This window comes from Myotis lucifugus, unplaced genomic scaffold (genome assembly GCF_000147115.1).
Source record: "Myotis lucifugus unplaced genomic scaffold, Myoluc2.0 scaffold_178, whole genome shotgun sequence".
Taxonomy (NCBI): Eukaryota; Metazoa; Chordata; class Mammalia; order Chiroptera; family Vespertilionidae; genus Myotis; species Myotis lucifugus.
This window is the reverse complement of record NW_005871226.1, coordinates 1,922,463-1,938,431: the sequence shown is the minus strand read 5'-3', so window position 1 is coordinate 1,938,431 and position 15,969 is coordinate 1,922,463. Positions and strand designations below refer to the sequence as shown.

At 44.0% G+C, this 15,969-nt stretch overlaps 1 protein-coding gene across 3 annotated transcripts in view; it reads left to right on the top strand.

Annotated features, from left to right (window-relative positions):
* The window catches only part of SLC23A2 (solute carrier family 23 member 2), a 91,819-nt gene that overhangs the window by 20,666 nt on the left and 55,184 nt on the right, over positions 1-15,969 (top strand). The window contains exon 3 of one of the 3 annotated variants that reach the window (XM_023760270.1): positions 6,030-6,113. In XM_023760270.1, coding sequence (XP_023616038.1) covers positions 6,030-6,113 — 84 coding nt within the window. The other 2 variants (XM_023760269.1, XM_014462358.2) reach the window with 2 other exon arrangements.

Sequence of the window (15,969 nt, the reverse complement as noted above, 5' to 3'; positions counted from 1 at the left end):
AGAATGGAAGATGACGGCTCTCTTGGGTGGCGTGCTGGAACTGGCTGGGTACCTTTGGGATCTGTTTTGCAATCAATTTGTGGATGGGGCTTCATAGCGACTTCCAGTTCAGCTCTTGCAGACATCACCTTGAAGGGGAGATGTTTGGTGAAGTGGCCAGTTCAGTGCCACATGAATCTGTGCACAGCAAATGTTAGTTCTCACCATCGTCATGGGATGTGTGGGAGCAGGAGCACCAACAGGGTTTTCAATGTGGGCCTGTGACAGGCACATCAAACCTCCCCGCCCTTCAGGATAGGGGCCAGGAATGGGGAGAGGCAGGCATCTTCTGGCTCTTTTCAAAGGGCAAGTTGTGCTGGGGAGCAGGTGGGACGAGCTGGAACCCTGAAGGTGCTCTGGCTGCTGCAGCCCAGGAGCCCTCTGGAGGAGGCAGGCTGGGAGAACAAGCGAAGGAGGCTGTGCTTTGCAGGATTGGCTGAGCTGTGGGTGAAGTATTGGTTGCTCCAGAGATTTTGCTTGCATGTGTTCACCCTGGGCTGCCATGTTTGAAGAGGCAGTGAGAACAGATTAGGGGCTTTGCCGCCTCCACCAACTTTGGGATTGCTAGTGTAATGTTAGACCTGTCAGCTACATTTTTTTTGGGTTGTCATCTAAGATTGACAAGCTCTGTAGGTTTAGCATATGCCATATTATACTCACTTTGATTTATTTTTCATGGAAGTTAATTTTGAAATTTCAGGTAATATTGAAGGCAGGTGGGAGATTTTTATGTTCAGTTAAAGGACTTGGGTTAAAGATGGGGAAACACTAATCTTGATATCTTTAGTCTATTTAAAACACATTTTAATAGTGGATATGGAGGAAATCGTGTGTGTGTGTGTGTGTGTGTGTGTGTGTACGGAGGGTAAGAATAGTGTGTTATCTTTTTATGAAAGAACTAGAGGCCTGGTGCATGAAATCATGCACAGATATGGTCCCTAGGCCTAGCCTGCGATCAGGGCCATCTTCCCCAGCTGTCAGCAGCCAGCCACATTCCCTGCTGCTACCCACCCCGGTTCCCCATTTGCCATCCAGCGGTGGGAGCCTTACGGCTGGGTGAGGGACTGAGAAGTCAGCCGTTCCCACCCGCTTGCCGGCCCCAACCCTGCCGCCGGTCGCCCTCTGTGTGTGGGGTGACCGGTGGGGCAGGGGCCTTGGCCTGGCACCGCCTGCATCCCCCCCTACCCACCCTGGGTCCCCGTTCGCCATCGGTGATTGGAGCCTGCCAGCCGGGGAAAGGGACCTAGAGGAGTTCAGTGCATCTCATAGTGACTGGTCAAGCTGTCGTTCTGGTCGTTCTGCCTTATGGTCGCTGGGCTTTTATTATATAGGACTAGAGGCCCAATGCATGAAATTCATGCAAGGGTCTCAGCCCTCATAGCCCCGGCTTTGTCCAGAAGGTCTGGCTGTCTGGTCTAATTAGCATATTACACTTTTATATTATAGATAGAAAGCAGTCAATTTGAGGAACTGTATCACTATTCTGAACATGATTATTTTATTTTATTTTTTATTTTTTTAAAAATATTTTATTGATTTTTTACAGAGAGGAAGGGAGAGGGATAGAGAGTTAGAAACATCGACCAAGGGTCTCAGCCCTCACAGCCCCGGCTTCGTCCAGAAGGTCCAGCTGTCTGGTCTAATTAGCATATTACACTTTTATTATTATAGATAGAAAGCAGTCAATTTGAGAAACTGTATCACTATTCTGAACATGATTGTTTTAATATAAAATGGTTCACTTAGCTATTAGACATATGACAGTGGTGGGCGAATCATACCAGATCCCAAAGACAAAATAGATGCTAGTTGAGTCCTGAACCCTCTGATCAGAGGCTCAGGGTTTCCCAGGTACTTGAACTTTTCACCTTACAGGTACCTGCAGCCACTGACTGATTCCCTTTGGCTTCTGTTTGAGTAACACAGGCTTATTCCACTGTCAGTTTAAACGGGCATTGCTGTGAAATTGACATTCAGCGTGATCCACTTCACAATTGCTCCTGTCATTCCTGTTTCCTGTACATTTGACCGTTTTAAGATTACTCTTCAAAACACATACTTAAGCATTATTGTCTTAGCTTAGTAGAAATAAAGCAATAAAGGCATGATTTTTATTGAGCAATCGGCACACTCCTGCATCCAAAGGCAACATAACCCTGTATATTGGAGACAAGCAGAATCAGCTGACAAATTTGGGCAGAGAAAACGTGCTTTCATAGCTGATGGAGTGACTGTGCAGTATTACTTTAGGAGGGGCATTTAACGCCGCAAGTTTGGTTTCAAATAATTTTGAGAGAGAAAGGACATGTTGTTCCCAAAGGATTTTTAAATCATCTGTGGATATTTTTAATAAAAACCTGATCAATTTCCTGAGATGGAAGATGCCAAGATTCCCCTCTGTTATCTGTGATGCTATTAATAACACAAAAGGAAAGCTGTTTTTATTAAGTTTAGACAGCTTTCCAAGACATGTTTTATTTCCCAGTTGAACTAATGTTTAGAGGTTTAAAAATGTGAAGCTTTGATAGTGTCAGACACATTTTTTATCCTTTTAAAAAATAAAGAGCTCAAGGCCTTTCCTGAAGAACTGATTTTAGCATTATTTTTAAAATTATATTTTACGTTTTTAAAAAAGTAGACCATCAGAATAGCTAACTTAAGAAACCAAAGGAAAAATAGTAAAACAAACTAGTGTTTTACTCCCTGGTGCCCTGATGTATATTGTGTTCAGTCAGTGGGTGCCATTAACCTGGTACCCACCCATGTGACACTGAGGGGGCTCTAGGGGTGCAGATATGTGGCAGGACTGCATCCTCATTGCCTGGGCACAGCAGGTGCTCAAACACAGTTTGTTGAATGAAAATATGAGTCCTTTCCTAGCCTGGGGAGCATCTGAATTTTATAGCACTTACTTAATTGTGTATGGGAATGGAATAAGTCTGGGGGAAATCTCCTCTTGTATGCCACATATACAGATTAAAATTTTTTTTGAGGTGAAATTCACACAAAATTGAAATTTTAAAGTGAGCAGTTCAGTGACATTGAACACATTCACAATGTTATGGAGCCATCACCTCTGTCTAGTTCAAAAACATTTTCATCACCCCAAAAGGAGACGCTGTGGCCACTGGGGATGAATTTGGGTGAAGGTTAGTTTTGGCTAGGATAGGGCGTGGACTCAGATCTGGGCTTCTCTGATGATTTAGTAACTAAACATTATTGTTTTAAGCCAGTTCATCCTGAATGTATGTACCTCTTGGCTTCTCAGTGGGTGGAGTGCTGCTGTGCTAGGACTTGGAGCCTGGTTCTGATAGTAAGGTAGAGCTTCGTTTTGTGGACGTAAACTTGTCTGGGAACATGTGTCCCGCTGGCAGCTGGTTTCACAGGCAAGCAGACTCCACAGACCCTGTTGGCTTGTGTAAAAAGACATGACATGTCTTAGAGATAGTTTTAAAAGCAATCTTTGGCCTTGGCCGGGTAGCTCAGTTGCTTATAGCATTGTCCCAATACGCCAAGGTTGAGGGTTCAATCCCCGGTCAGGACACATACAAGAATCAACCAATGGCCTAACCTAGTGGTCGGCAAACTGCAGCTCGTGAGCCACACGCGGCTCTTTGGCCCCTTGAGTGTGGGTCTTTCCCACAAAATACCAACGGGGCGGCCCCGACCGAACAGGGGGAATTTAAAAATTTTGGGGGCCCAAGCGCCAGAAGTTTTTTTGGGGGAAAAGCCACACTCAAGGGGCCAAAGAGCCGCATGTGGCTCGCGAGCCACAGTTTGCCGACCACTGGTAACCGGTTTGGCTCAGTGGATAAAGCATCGGCCTGCGGACTGAGGGGTCCCAGGTTCAATTCTGGTCAGGGGCATGTGCCTGGGTTGCGGGCACATGCCCAGTGGGAGGTGTGCAGGAGGCAGCTGATCGATGTTTCTCTCTCATTGATGTTTCTAACTCTCTCTCCCTCTTCCTTCCTTTCTGTAAAAAAATCAATAAAATATATTTTTAAAAAAAGAATCAACCAATGAATGCATGAATAAGTGGAATAACAGGTTGATGTTTCTCTCTCTCCCTTCCTCCTCCCTCCCATTCTCTCGCTCTCTTTAAAATCAGTCAATAAAAAAAGCAACTCTTTATTTGAAATGATATAAGAAACTTTGCCCTGTAAGAATGATGTACCAGTTAATCGAGATCTTTGGCATACTTTAAAACTAGCTTCAGACTGGGGTTGTAATCGGTGTGACCTTGAATGAGAAATTAAATTTTTCTTTGGTCCTATGTCTTCAGTCACAAAAATAAGTGGATTAAATCTCTCTGGACTGCTTCAGTCTAAGCTATATTGGAACTTTAGTCTTTCTAATTTCTTCCTGTTGTAAAAATTAATTGTCCTCATTATAGAAAATTACCAACATATATAAAGGGAACAAGAAGGTAAAAATGGTCCCACTGATTAAAGACAACCACTGTTAATATTTTGGTGTGCATCTTCTTTATTACTCGTTTAAAAAAGCAGTATTCATATAACATGAATATGTACTGATTATGAAAGATCCAAATGCTAAAAAGGATGGTTGGGAGTGAGAAATGAAAGGTGCCCATCTTTTCTCCTTGCTCCTGGGTAAGCCTTCATACTGGTTAGTGACTGGATCCTTTACCAAATATTTAGACACAGGGAGGTTATTACATTTTTATTTTATTTTACTAGCACAACTGGGATAATTCTAGGCTTACTGTTTTGTGACTTTTTTAAACTGTATTTCTTGGAGTTCTTGTCAGTACATCAATTTTCTTTTAATGGCTGAATATTATTCTCAAAATGCATATAGCATAATTTAAGAATGTCTTTTTGATGAACATTTAGGTTGTTTCCAAGTACTTAGTATTTTGAGTAATGCTGCAATTGTCAACCTTGAACATAAACTTGCATGGCTCTGTTTGAAGGATAGGTTTCTCTGAGTAGACTTGCTGGTCCCAGAACATGCCTGTTCTCAATCCCAGTGCTAAGTTCCCCTTCACAAAGGGAACCAAGGTACCCCATTCCACCAAGAGCATAGTCTCTGTAATACCTTAAAGTAGCTTTTCTCCCACACCCTGCTAAACACCAGATTCCCCTCGAAGAATTTCCCCCTAATTTATGCTACAAAACTCAATTTAATTTTAATGTTCATTTCTATAATTTTAAGTGAGGTTCAACAGCTCTCTGTGTTGTGTTTTTTTTTGGGGGGGGGGGCAACTTAATTTTTTTCTGTGAATTTGCATGCTCCTACCCTGTGCCATTTCCTTTGGATTGTGTGTATGATGGATTTGCAGGTGTTCTTTGTGAAATTCTGATGCTGATCCTGTTAGGTGTCGCACTGTATTTTCTCTTATGCCATCACTCATCTTTCACTTCCCTTTATGGTAGTTCACAATACCAGAATTTAAACATTTTTATACTTTTCTTCTCTGAGTTTTTAAAATGTAGTTGTTTGATTCATACGAATAATTATTTTCAGTATTATTTTTCAAGACAGGCAGCCAGGACCTAAGGCGCCTGTGTCACAGGGCATGCATGCAAGGGGGTTGTTACTAAGTCAGGAGAGCGCAGTATGAGAGTGCTGGTAGGCCACTTCCTGCCGTACGGATGGCACTTGGAAGTCATTATCTTTACTCGGGAAGGCAGCTCATTATGTCTCTCCCTGGCTCAGAAACAGCAGTTCTGCTTTCTTTGGATGTTCTATTTTGAGTCTCCCTCAGCTGACCTCCTGTTCACGCAGCCTCCCTCTGTGGGACACGTGCTATGTTTCTCCTCTATCAAAACACACGTGGTTACTAATGCAGCACACACTTGTTGCGAGTTTCATTTAAGAACACCGCAGATTTGGCTAAATTGATAGGTAGAGAATGCACAGTTTTTGTCTCTTATGAGAATTACAAACAACTTTGGGGGGAAATGTTTCCGTACTGCAGAGAGAAATACTGTGAAACAGCCTTTAAATGCAGTGTTTCTCTTCAGGTGGCCACGTCCAGTGGTGAACAGGACAATGAAGACACAGAGCTCATGGCGATCTACACAACGGAAAACGGCATTGCAGAAACGGCATTGCAGAAAAGGTACCCACTTCCATCGCCCCCCGCTCCCCGCCGCTGCTGTCTCAGGTTCTGTCCAGGACGTGTTCTTCATCTGGGTTTTGTCTCTACCCTGCGGAGTGGGTGTTCTCTGTATAATGGAAATAGAAGTGATGAGGAGTAGAAGTTACTAATTTTTTAAAATCCTCACCTGAGGATATGTTTATTGATTTTATTTTTTTAGAGAGAGGTTAAGAGACCGAGAGAGACAGAGGAACACTGCTCTTGTACGTGCCCCAGGAATCAAAAGAAGTTACTAATTTTTAATTGTCTTAATGGCAATTAAGCTAAGTCTCATATAGAGGCCCTTATTTATATATTTTTAAAAGCCTCAGCCAGCATGCCAGAGGGAAGGGGTTAAGAGTTTGGGTCTGGGTGCTAATATGACTCAGACCCTGATAATTACTTAAACTCTCTGGGCATCAGTTGCTTCATCTCTAAAATGGAAGTAAACAAATTTGTCTTAGGGTTGTTGTGAGGGTTAATTGAAATAATATATGTAAAGTTATTGGCATTGTGTCTGGTACATACTACGTATGCATTGACTAAGAGAATGAGAGAATCCAGTAGATAGTTTATTGTAGACTATGAAAACGCCTTTAATGAAGGAAGCTCTGACCAAAGCAATAGAAATCACACTAAAAGTGGGAGAATCTCCTTTTGCTTCATCCTGTCTCCTTAACGGTCAGTCTGTGTGACCATTTTCCTAGATGCCAGGAGAGCTGCCCAAAGAGGGGCCAGATATCTGGATTTTTTTTCTTAGTATCTAACACATGTGAAAAGTTTGATAATATGGCATTTTCAGATTGCATTGCAGCCCTGAGACTTCTCACTTTCATTTGATAGACTTATTTATTGATTTTATTTTAGAGAGACAGGAAGGCGGGGAGAAGAGAGAGAAAGAGAAAAACAGTGATTTGTTGTTCCACTTCTTTATACATTCATTGATTGATTCTTGTATGTGCCCTACTGGGGATCAAACCCGCAGCCTTGGGGTATCAGGACGATGTTCTAAATAAATTTTAAAAATAGATTTTAACTTTATGGTGACAATTACTAATTTGATCCACTTATATAATGAGGCATTAGTTCCAGAATCACTGCTTTGGATTATAGACAGTAGATTCTGTATATTCTACTCACAAAGACCACTAGAAAGTTGACACATGCAAATATAATACCCAACTTGGTTGAGTGCAACAATTTTGCAGTATAGTCAGTACAGTGATAACAAATATTATATTGGAATTTTGGAATAATCAAATTTTTATGTATGTGTGGTTTCTTTTTAAAATTTCTAGTCTGTGAATAGACATTTCATTTTTGGGTATCTTGATCAGTATTGCTATTATTTGGTCAAGCTATTATAAATTAGACTAGAGTCATGCTGAATGTTGAAATTCTTGTGGTGTTAGATTCCATACTGCTCCTCAGAGTGCAGAGATGAGAGCAGCTACGGTCAGCGTGTAGACCAGCCGTGGGCAAACTACGGCCCACGGGCCGGATCCGGCCGTTTGAAATGAATAAAACTAAAAAAAAAAAAAAAAAAGACCGTACCCTTTTATGTAATGATGTTTACTTTGAATTTATATTAGTTCACACAAACACTCCATCCATGCTTTTGTTCCGGCCCTCCGGTCCAGTTTAAGAACCCATTGTGGCCCTCGAGTCAAAAAGTTTGCCCACCCCTGGTGTAGACTGATGCCTGCAGTCTAGGCTGGCTTGGGTCTCAGCATCTTGTAGCAAAGTGCTTCCGAATTTATAGACTTGTTGGGTTGCATCCAGTGCTAAGGTCCTGGGTCCTTAATCACAGAGTTAGATGTTTCTAACTCTCTATCCCTCTCCCTTCCTCTCTGTAAAAAATCAATAAAATATATTTTTTTAAAAAAAGAAACATCGATGAGAGAAAAACATCGATCAGCTGCCTCCTGCACACCCCCCACCGGGGATGTGCCCGCAGCCAAGGTACATGTCCTTGACCGGAATCGAACCTGGGACCTTTCAGTCCACAGGCCGACACTCTATCCACTGAGCCAAACCAGTCAGGGCTCATTGTTGTTTTGATTTGCATCTCTCGGACGATTAGTGACTTTGAGCATGTTTTCATATGTTTCTTGGCCTTCTGTATGTCCTCTTTTGAAAAGTGTCTATTTAGATCCTTTGCCCATTTTTTGATTGGATTGTTTATCTTCCTTTTGTTAAGTTGTATGAGTTCTCTGTAAATTTTGGAGATTAAACCCTTATCTGAAATAGCATTGGCAAATGTGTTCTCCCATGCAGTGGGCTTTCTTGTTGTTTTGTTGATGGGTTTCTTTTGCTGTGCAGAAGCTTTTATTTTGATGTAGTCCCATTTGTTTATTTTCTCCTTAGTCTCCATTGCCTTAGGAGCTGTATCAGTAAAGATATTGCTACGACATATGTCTGCTATTTTGCTGCCTATGGAGTCTTGGAGGATTTTTATGGTTTCCCGTGCTGCTCCCATTTTCTGATACTGAATGTGGCAGTGAAGAAAATGTGATCAGTCTTTTCTTCTTATCAGTATATTGATCTTTTGCCTGTCTTATGGATTCTTTATCTTTGATATTCAGTAACTTTACTTAGACATGTGTTGCTGTTTTTTTGGGTTTTTTTGGGGGTGGTGGTGATGGTAGAGAATTATGAATTTATTAGATCATCTGGAAACTCAGATGAGCTGAGTCTCAAAATGTCTCCAGTAGACACGCGACGGGGAGTCAGATTTTAAAGGACTTTAGGCGGGCTTTTTCTGGGCGGAAAATTCTCTGGGCTGGTCCTGAGGGGAAAGATAATGGTGTTAGCAAGTGGAATGTAGTCTTAGGGAAAGGGAATGTCTATTGTGAAATGATTTGAAGGTCTCTTCCCAGGGAAGGGGATATCCATGCGATATTTGATCAGACCTAACATTCCAACCTTTTGTTTTATGGAATAGGGGGAAGGGCATATCTTCCGTAGTTACTTCCTGCTGAGGGGGATGAACTTCGATTGTAGTTGGCTGGAACACTATAGATTTCTCATGGTTGGAGCGAGGGGTTGCAGCAGCATGATTTCCCCAAGAGACTGGTTAGTGAAGGCTCAAAAGCCATCCTGTTGAGTGGCTTGGTAGGTAAAAGCTGGTCCTGAGGCTACCAGTGTCACTTGTCTGGTTTTGCTGCTTTTCTGGACCTGGATCTGAAATACAACTGAGGCCTAGATGTTATCTTTAGGGAGGAAAAGATCTGGGGTCTAAGCTGCCTGACTAGTGATATGAAAGATCAGGGGTCCAACCACATGACCGGTTAGTTACCCTGGGGGCGAGGTTCTTGCTTTCCCAGTTTGCCCCTTGCTCTAGGCATCCAGAATTTTCTGACCTGGCCCATTGTCTTTGCTCTGGGAGTCAAAGGGAGATGAGGTCTGGGCACAAAAGGCGGTTGTGATGGTGCCTAGGGGTGGTATTTCCTGAGTACAAGTAGGGGTTGTAACCTGTGGAGACAAACTTTTGTATATTTTAGTATTACGGGGGCAAAAGCTGGAACAATAAGAATTATGACAAATGGTCTGATGGGAGGAAAGAGACATTAGTTTGGAGGGTTGTAGTCTGATATACCAAAATGAGGTTTATTCTCTTGGCTTCATTTGTCCTTGGTTTAGGAAGATAGAATTTAGTAGATGGCTGCCGACTGCTTGGCATCTGGATTTTCTAGATGGCTGGAAGCTGCTGTTTAATGATCTCAGCTTCCCTATTCTACTTGTCTTGGCTTACTGCTTACAAATTTAACTCATTTTCTTTTTCTCTCAAAATGCCTGTCCATGCCTCTGCCTTTTATTACCAAAACCATACACTTTCTTTCCAATTTAATTAGAATTCTTAACTCTTAGAAACCTTAATTTTCCAATGATAACCAAGAAGTAAACAGCCAGCACATCTTAGATTGACATTTATGAACACTCTCACTTTCAAGAAACACAACTTCAATAAGGCATCACATTAACAGTTCCAAATCTACTTTATAGATTTTCTGTAACAAAAGCTATAATCAGGTGAACTTAAAATGTGTTGAAATATTTAGATGTTTATCATTTAACCCAGCAATGCGCCAAAGCTTTTAAGAAGACTTTGGAAAATTATGTATAGGCCCTATGAAGCTGGAGGGGGGTGCGGGGAGCAGGCCCCGCAGCCTGTTCTAGGACGGTAGTTTCCAGGCCTCCGGCCACTTGTATTAAAAGTAGCACATTTTTCTTTAGAGATAACATGCTTAGATTTGGGTAATAATGAGTTCAACCTCTGATAATAGCCACTGTTAAGTAAGAATTTGCAGATTTGCAGTAAAGAAAGTAGTTCTTTGGGAAGGGCAGGGGGGTGAGAAGGTGCTGAGGTGAGAGCAGCTTTCAGAGCATTAAAGGGAGTGAGAATGCTGGCCTTGGGATCTAAAGGCTCAGTGAGGGGGTCCCTTCACTGCGTCATGGAGGAGCTTTGCGAGACGGCTGAAGTTGGGAACCCAGAGGCGAAAGTACACAGCGAGCCTGAGAAAGGAGAGTGTTTCTTGTCTAAAGGAGGGGACAGTTATGGAGGAGATAAGGTGTTTACGGTCCAAGGTAATGGCTCGACTTTGCGGGGTGAGAGTGAAACCAAGGTAGGTGACTGTGGTTTGGGACAACTGGGCTTTATGAGGGGATACGTGGTAGCCCTGGTTGGGCACCGAGGTAGAACGAGGAAAGAGTGGATAGAGGGGGTATTTTAGTAAGATGCAGTGTAGAGGTGAGGTGTGGCTAGTGGCTGTGAGACTAATCCGTCAACCCCCATAGTAGAGACTGAGGAGGGGACAGTGAATTCAGGGAGGGCAGAATGAGTGGCCCCCATGTCAATTAAAAAGGAGATCAGCTTACCTGCTCCACAGTCGTCACCGAGGCTCTGTTCTAGTGATATAAGTCTGTGGGGCTTTGTCAGGGCCGGGGCAACTTCAGTTTTTGGTGGCCAGTCCCAGGAGGTGTGGAAGCTCCAGACCAGATCCAGAGGGCAGCCTTGCTGGACTGGCTGAAATTTGACTTGGAGGGGCCAGACTATAGTCTGCTTTCCAGTGGCCTTCCCTTCCGCACCTTGGGCAGGGTCCAGGCGGGGTTCTCGAGTTTGGGCAGGACTTGGCCAAGTGTCCTTCCTTCTTGCATTTGAGGCATGGGCCCGGAGGAGGCTTAGCCCCTGACGTCTCCTTGGTTGGAGGACCAGCACTTCAGGAGAGTAGCGGCTAGGAGCTGAAAGGCTTCCTCTGGGCCTCAGCCTTGTCCTGATCTCGCTTTTGTTTTTGGATTTGTGTCTCCACATCTCTATTATTAAGACCTTAAAGGCCAGACTAACGAGGTCTTTTTGAGGGGTTTGTGGACCTGTGTCTATTTTTCAAAGTTTGCGGCATATGTCAGGGGGCTGATTGGGATATAAAGTGGGTGTTCGGAACAAGGGTTCCCTCTGGGGAGGTGGGGTCCAAGGTGGTAAACTTCTGTCAGGCCTCCGTGAGGCGGGAGAGGAGAAGAGCTGGGTTTTCGTCAGAGCCTTGAGTGATTTCATTAAATTTGTCATAGTTCACTGCCTTATGGGCAGCCTTTTTGAGTCTAGCAATGAGACAGATGATCATATGACTACGAAGCCGGCGCCCTGGAGAATTGACCTGATAGTCCCATCTTGGGTTAGTTTGGGGGAACCAGTCAGCGCCAACCGGGTTGGCTGGCGTGTCCTGTCTATGGAGGGCATCAGCATGGTCCTGAGCTGCTTGCCAAATGCACTCCTTCTCCTCTGGGGTCAGAGAGGAGGACAGGATGACATAGATGTCGTGTCAGGTCATAGGAGTGGGTCAGGTACCGGAATTCCCAAGACGTCTCTCAATCTGTGCGAGGATGGACATGGAAAATGGGATGTGTACCTGGACAGTACCCTTGGCCCTGGCCACCTCTCGCAGGGGAAGGACAAGGGCTGGAGGCTGTCTGTCTGGGAAATAGTAAAAGGGGAACTTGGTAAGGAGGTTGAAGGAGTGGACAAAGGGGTGGAGTCTGAAGACAGGGGGGCATTCGGAGGAGGGACATAAGGAGGTGAGTTTGGGGCATCTGTAGGGGAGCGGAGAATCAAGTGATCGGGAGGGTCTGAAGGACCTGGCGGGTTGGAGAAGGACGATCAGAAGCCTTAGGGTGTAAAGGTTCAAGGACGATCAGAAGCCTTAGCAGGGGTCCTCAAACTTTTTAAACAGGGGGCCAGTTCACTGTCCCTCAGACCGTTGGAGGGCCGGACTATAGTTTAAAAAAAAACTATGAACAAATTCCTGTGCACACTGCACATATCTTATTTTGAAGTAAAAAAACAAAACGGGAACAAATACAATATTTGTATTTGCATGTGGCCCGCGGGCCGTAGTTTGAGGACCCCTGCCTTAGGGTGTAAAGGTCAGGGGTTGGCAGAAGGGCGTTTTGGGTGGAGTCGGATTTGATAAGGAAGCAAGTTTGAGAGAGAAGGATGATTGCGGAGAGTAAAGAAGGCCTGGACGTAGGGGATCTCTGACTACTTCCTATTGAGGTGACAGAAATTATTTAAGACGCAAAGAATGTTCAAATTGAAAGCTCCATTCTCGGGCCAATGCGAAAATTTAGATGGTGGATAAGGCGCTTTGGCCGGACCTCCTTGGAAGGGCCGAGTGTGTGAAGATTATGGGGGAGACATCCCAGAGGAGTTTTTTGGGGGGCGGGGGGGGGGGCGGAGATGGAAAAAGAACTCCCAGTGGTGTAAATTAGGAAGAGGAGGTAAGAAACAAAGGGAGACCCGGGGAGCTAGACTAGAGGGAGGGCGTCCCCGCCGGCTAGTCAGGCTCCAGAGTGAGGAAGATGGTCTAATCCATGTGGTGGGCTCCTGGGGCCGAGGCCGGACTGGAGAGGCTTTCTGGCCTAGCGCTAGGTCTTTGTCTGAGATGGCAAATCAGAAACCCAGAGGGCTGACCCAGTTGTCACTTACCGGAGATGAAATGCGCCGGTGTTGAGTGCCGGGTCAGTACTGGGAAGGAGAGAGAGGTCCCAGATCTGGCAACCTCCCTGGCTGGTTCGGGAGGGCCCGTGAGGGAGGGAGGCCTAATCGAGGCCACAATCATGTCACTCGAGTAGGATTTGGAGGTGAGCCCAGGTCAAGCTGCTGCCGCCTAGCAAACTTGGGGTGATTGAAGCCAGGATGATGGCTCCCCTTCCCCATGGAACCCTCCTGGGTTTCTGTACCTAATGCTAGGGTCAACGAAGGAGGAACGCACCAGGCCAAAAGTATAAAGAATTATGAGTTTATTAGGTCATCGGGAAACCCAGATGGACTGAGCCCCCAAATGGCGCCTGCCTGCGTAGGTATGTTTTGATGCTGACCATTCTGGGTCAGTTTTTTCTGGCACTTTTAATATGTAGTGTCAAAGCTCCTGTTACTTTAGGAAAGCAGTCTTGAATTATATCTTTACTTTTTTGTTCCAGTCTGTTCTTTTGATTTTATTTCATGGCTCCAGTTACAAATATTTTGGATGTCCATTGCCTGCTTTCTCTAGCTATCATTTCTCTCTAATATGTTTTTTTCACTTACATTGTTTTATTTTATTTTTTATTTATAGTCTGTGACCCTTACACTTCTTTTAAATGTCTATTTTCTCTTGTGCTCTCTGTCTCTTTTTTTTTAAAGTCCTCACCCGAGGATATTTTTTCCATTGATTTTTCAGAGGGCAGAAGGGAGGAAGGTAAGGGAGAGAGAAAACATCGATATGAGAGAGACATATTGAATGGCTGCCTCCTGTAAGTGCTCCTACTAGGAATGGGGAAAGAACCTGCAATCCAGATACGTGCCCGTGACCAGAATTGAACCCGTGACCCTTTGGTGCACGGGCCAATGCATTAACCACTGAGCCACGCCAGCCAGTGACTTTCATTTTTCTTTTTTTCCCCTTTACTTTTGTCCAAATTCTGTCAATTCATGTTTTATTTCTGTTTGTCTTTTAATTTCTGTTTTAAGGTCATACACTTGATTATTAATTAAAAATATTTTTACTATTGATTTCAGAGAGGAAGGTAGAGGGAAAGAGAGATAGAAACATCAATGATGAGAGAGAATTATTGATTGGCTAGCTCCTGCATGCCCCCTACTGGGGATCGAGCCCTCAACCGGGCATATGCCCTTGACCGGAATCGAACCCGGGACCCTTCAGTCTGCAGGTCAACATTCTGTCCACTGAGCCAAACCAGCTAGCTAGGGCTACAGTTGATTATTGAGTTTTTAAGATATCTGAATTGTTCTTTATAATTCACTGAGTACTTGGAGGGTCTTTCTAATTTATAAAAATGTCCTTTATTTCTTGGAAATGTTCTTATTTCTTTGATTAATTCTTATATTCTGTTATCTTGGTTGTATTCTGACTTTTAAAACCATTACAGTTTCTTATCCATATTTATCTGTTATTTTTGGAACATATCTATCTTGTTTTTAGTTTGTAACACCTCTTTTATTTTTTTTTTAAGGAGAGAGGGAGGGAGAGAAACATTGGTGTGAGAGAGAATCATTGATTGGTTGCCTCCCGTTCACACCTTGGCTGGGGATTGAACTGCAACCTGGGCATGTGCTCTGACCCGAAATCAAACCCTCAACCCTTCGGTGCATGGGACAGCACTCCAACCAACTGAGCCACACCAGCTAGGGCTACTTTGTGTTTGCTTTTATTTACTGATTAGAGCTTTTTAAAATGGCATTTATTTCTTCCCAGGTTCAAATTAAATTTTTTTTCATTTGTTTTAGAGGGAGAAAAGGGAGGGGAGGGAGAGAAGAAGGGAAAGAGAGAGAGAAAGAAATATGGATTTGTTATTCCACTTTTTAATGCATTCATTGGTTGCTTCCTGCATGTGCCCCGACCAGGGATGGAACCCCAAATCCTGGCGCTTGGAGATGACTCTCTAACCAACTGAGCTATCTGGCCAGGGCCAAATATTTTTCTTTTTATGATACAAGTTTTATTTTCCTTTAAAAGTTTCTTCATACCACATTGGCCTTATTTCCTCTTATTTTGGGAGGCTTCCTTTGTCCCAGGTTTGTGAGGCAATAAACATGAGTGTAGGGTGGTTGTCTGGGAGTGAGGTTTGTCTGCTGGTGGGAGTTGCCACTGAATAACCAGGAGGAAAGCTGTCTCGTTGTGGTGGAGTCTAGATATCAGCATGTTGTCTCGGGCTGCTCACAGTTCCTGTAGAGGAGGGTTCTTCTAGTCTCCTGCGAGTAAGCCTGGTTTCTGTAACCTGCTCTGGCATTCTGGAAGCAGATGAGGATTCCACTGGTCATGTTTGCATTTAACCCCACCTAGTATTCCTGAGTCTGATGTCTTTCTGGTTTATATTCTTCAGACCAGTGGTCGCCAACCTTTCGGACCTCATGGACCACCAGTGGTCCGCGGACCACCGGTTGGCGACCACTGCTTCAAACAGTACATTGTTGTATCTGGAAGGATGAGGATAGCAGCAGGCAACAGGATGTCTGCTTGTTTTGCATAGTTAAAACCTATCCTCTTCCCATCCTTTTCTGTCTTGTGCCTCCAAGCTTGGAGCCTTTCTGGGCTCCTGTTGGTCACTCAGCTCACTTCACACTGTCCTCCTACAAGCACACAGATTGTCTATTCCTTCCCTCTCCCTTACGGGTTACAGCTCAGGCAAATATTCCGAAAATTGTTCTTTAGAAAGTCTGTATAAATTAACTTCCTAACCCTGGGTTTTTTTTTCATTGATTTTTAGGGAGAGTGGAAGAGAGAGGAAAAGACAGAGAGAAACATCCATGTGAGAGAAACACATCGGTTGGT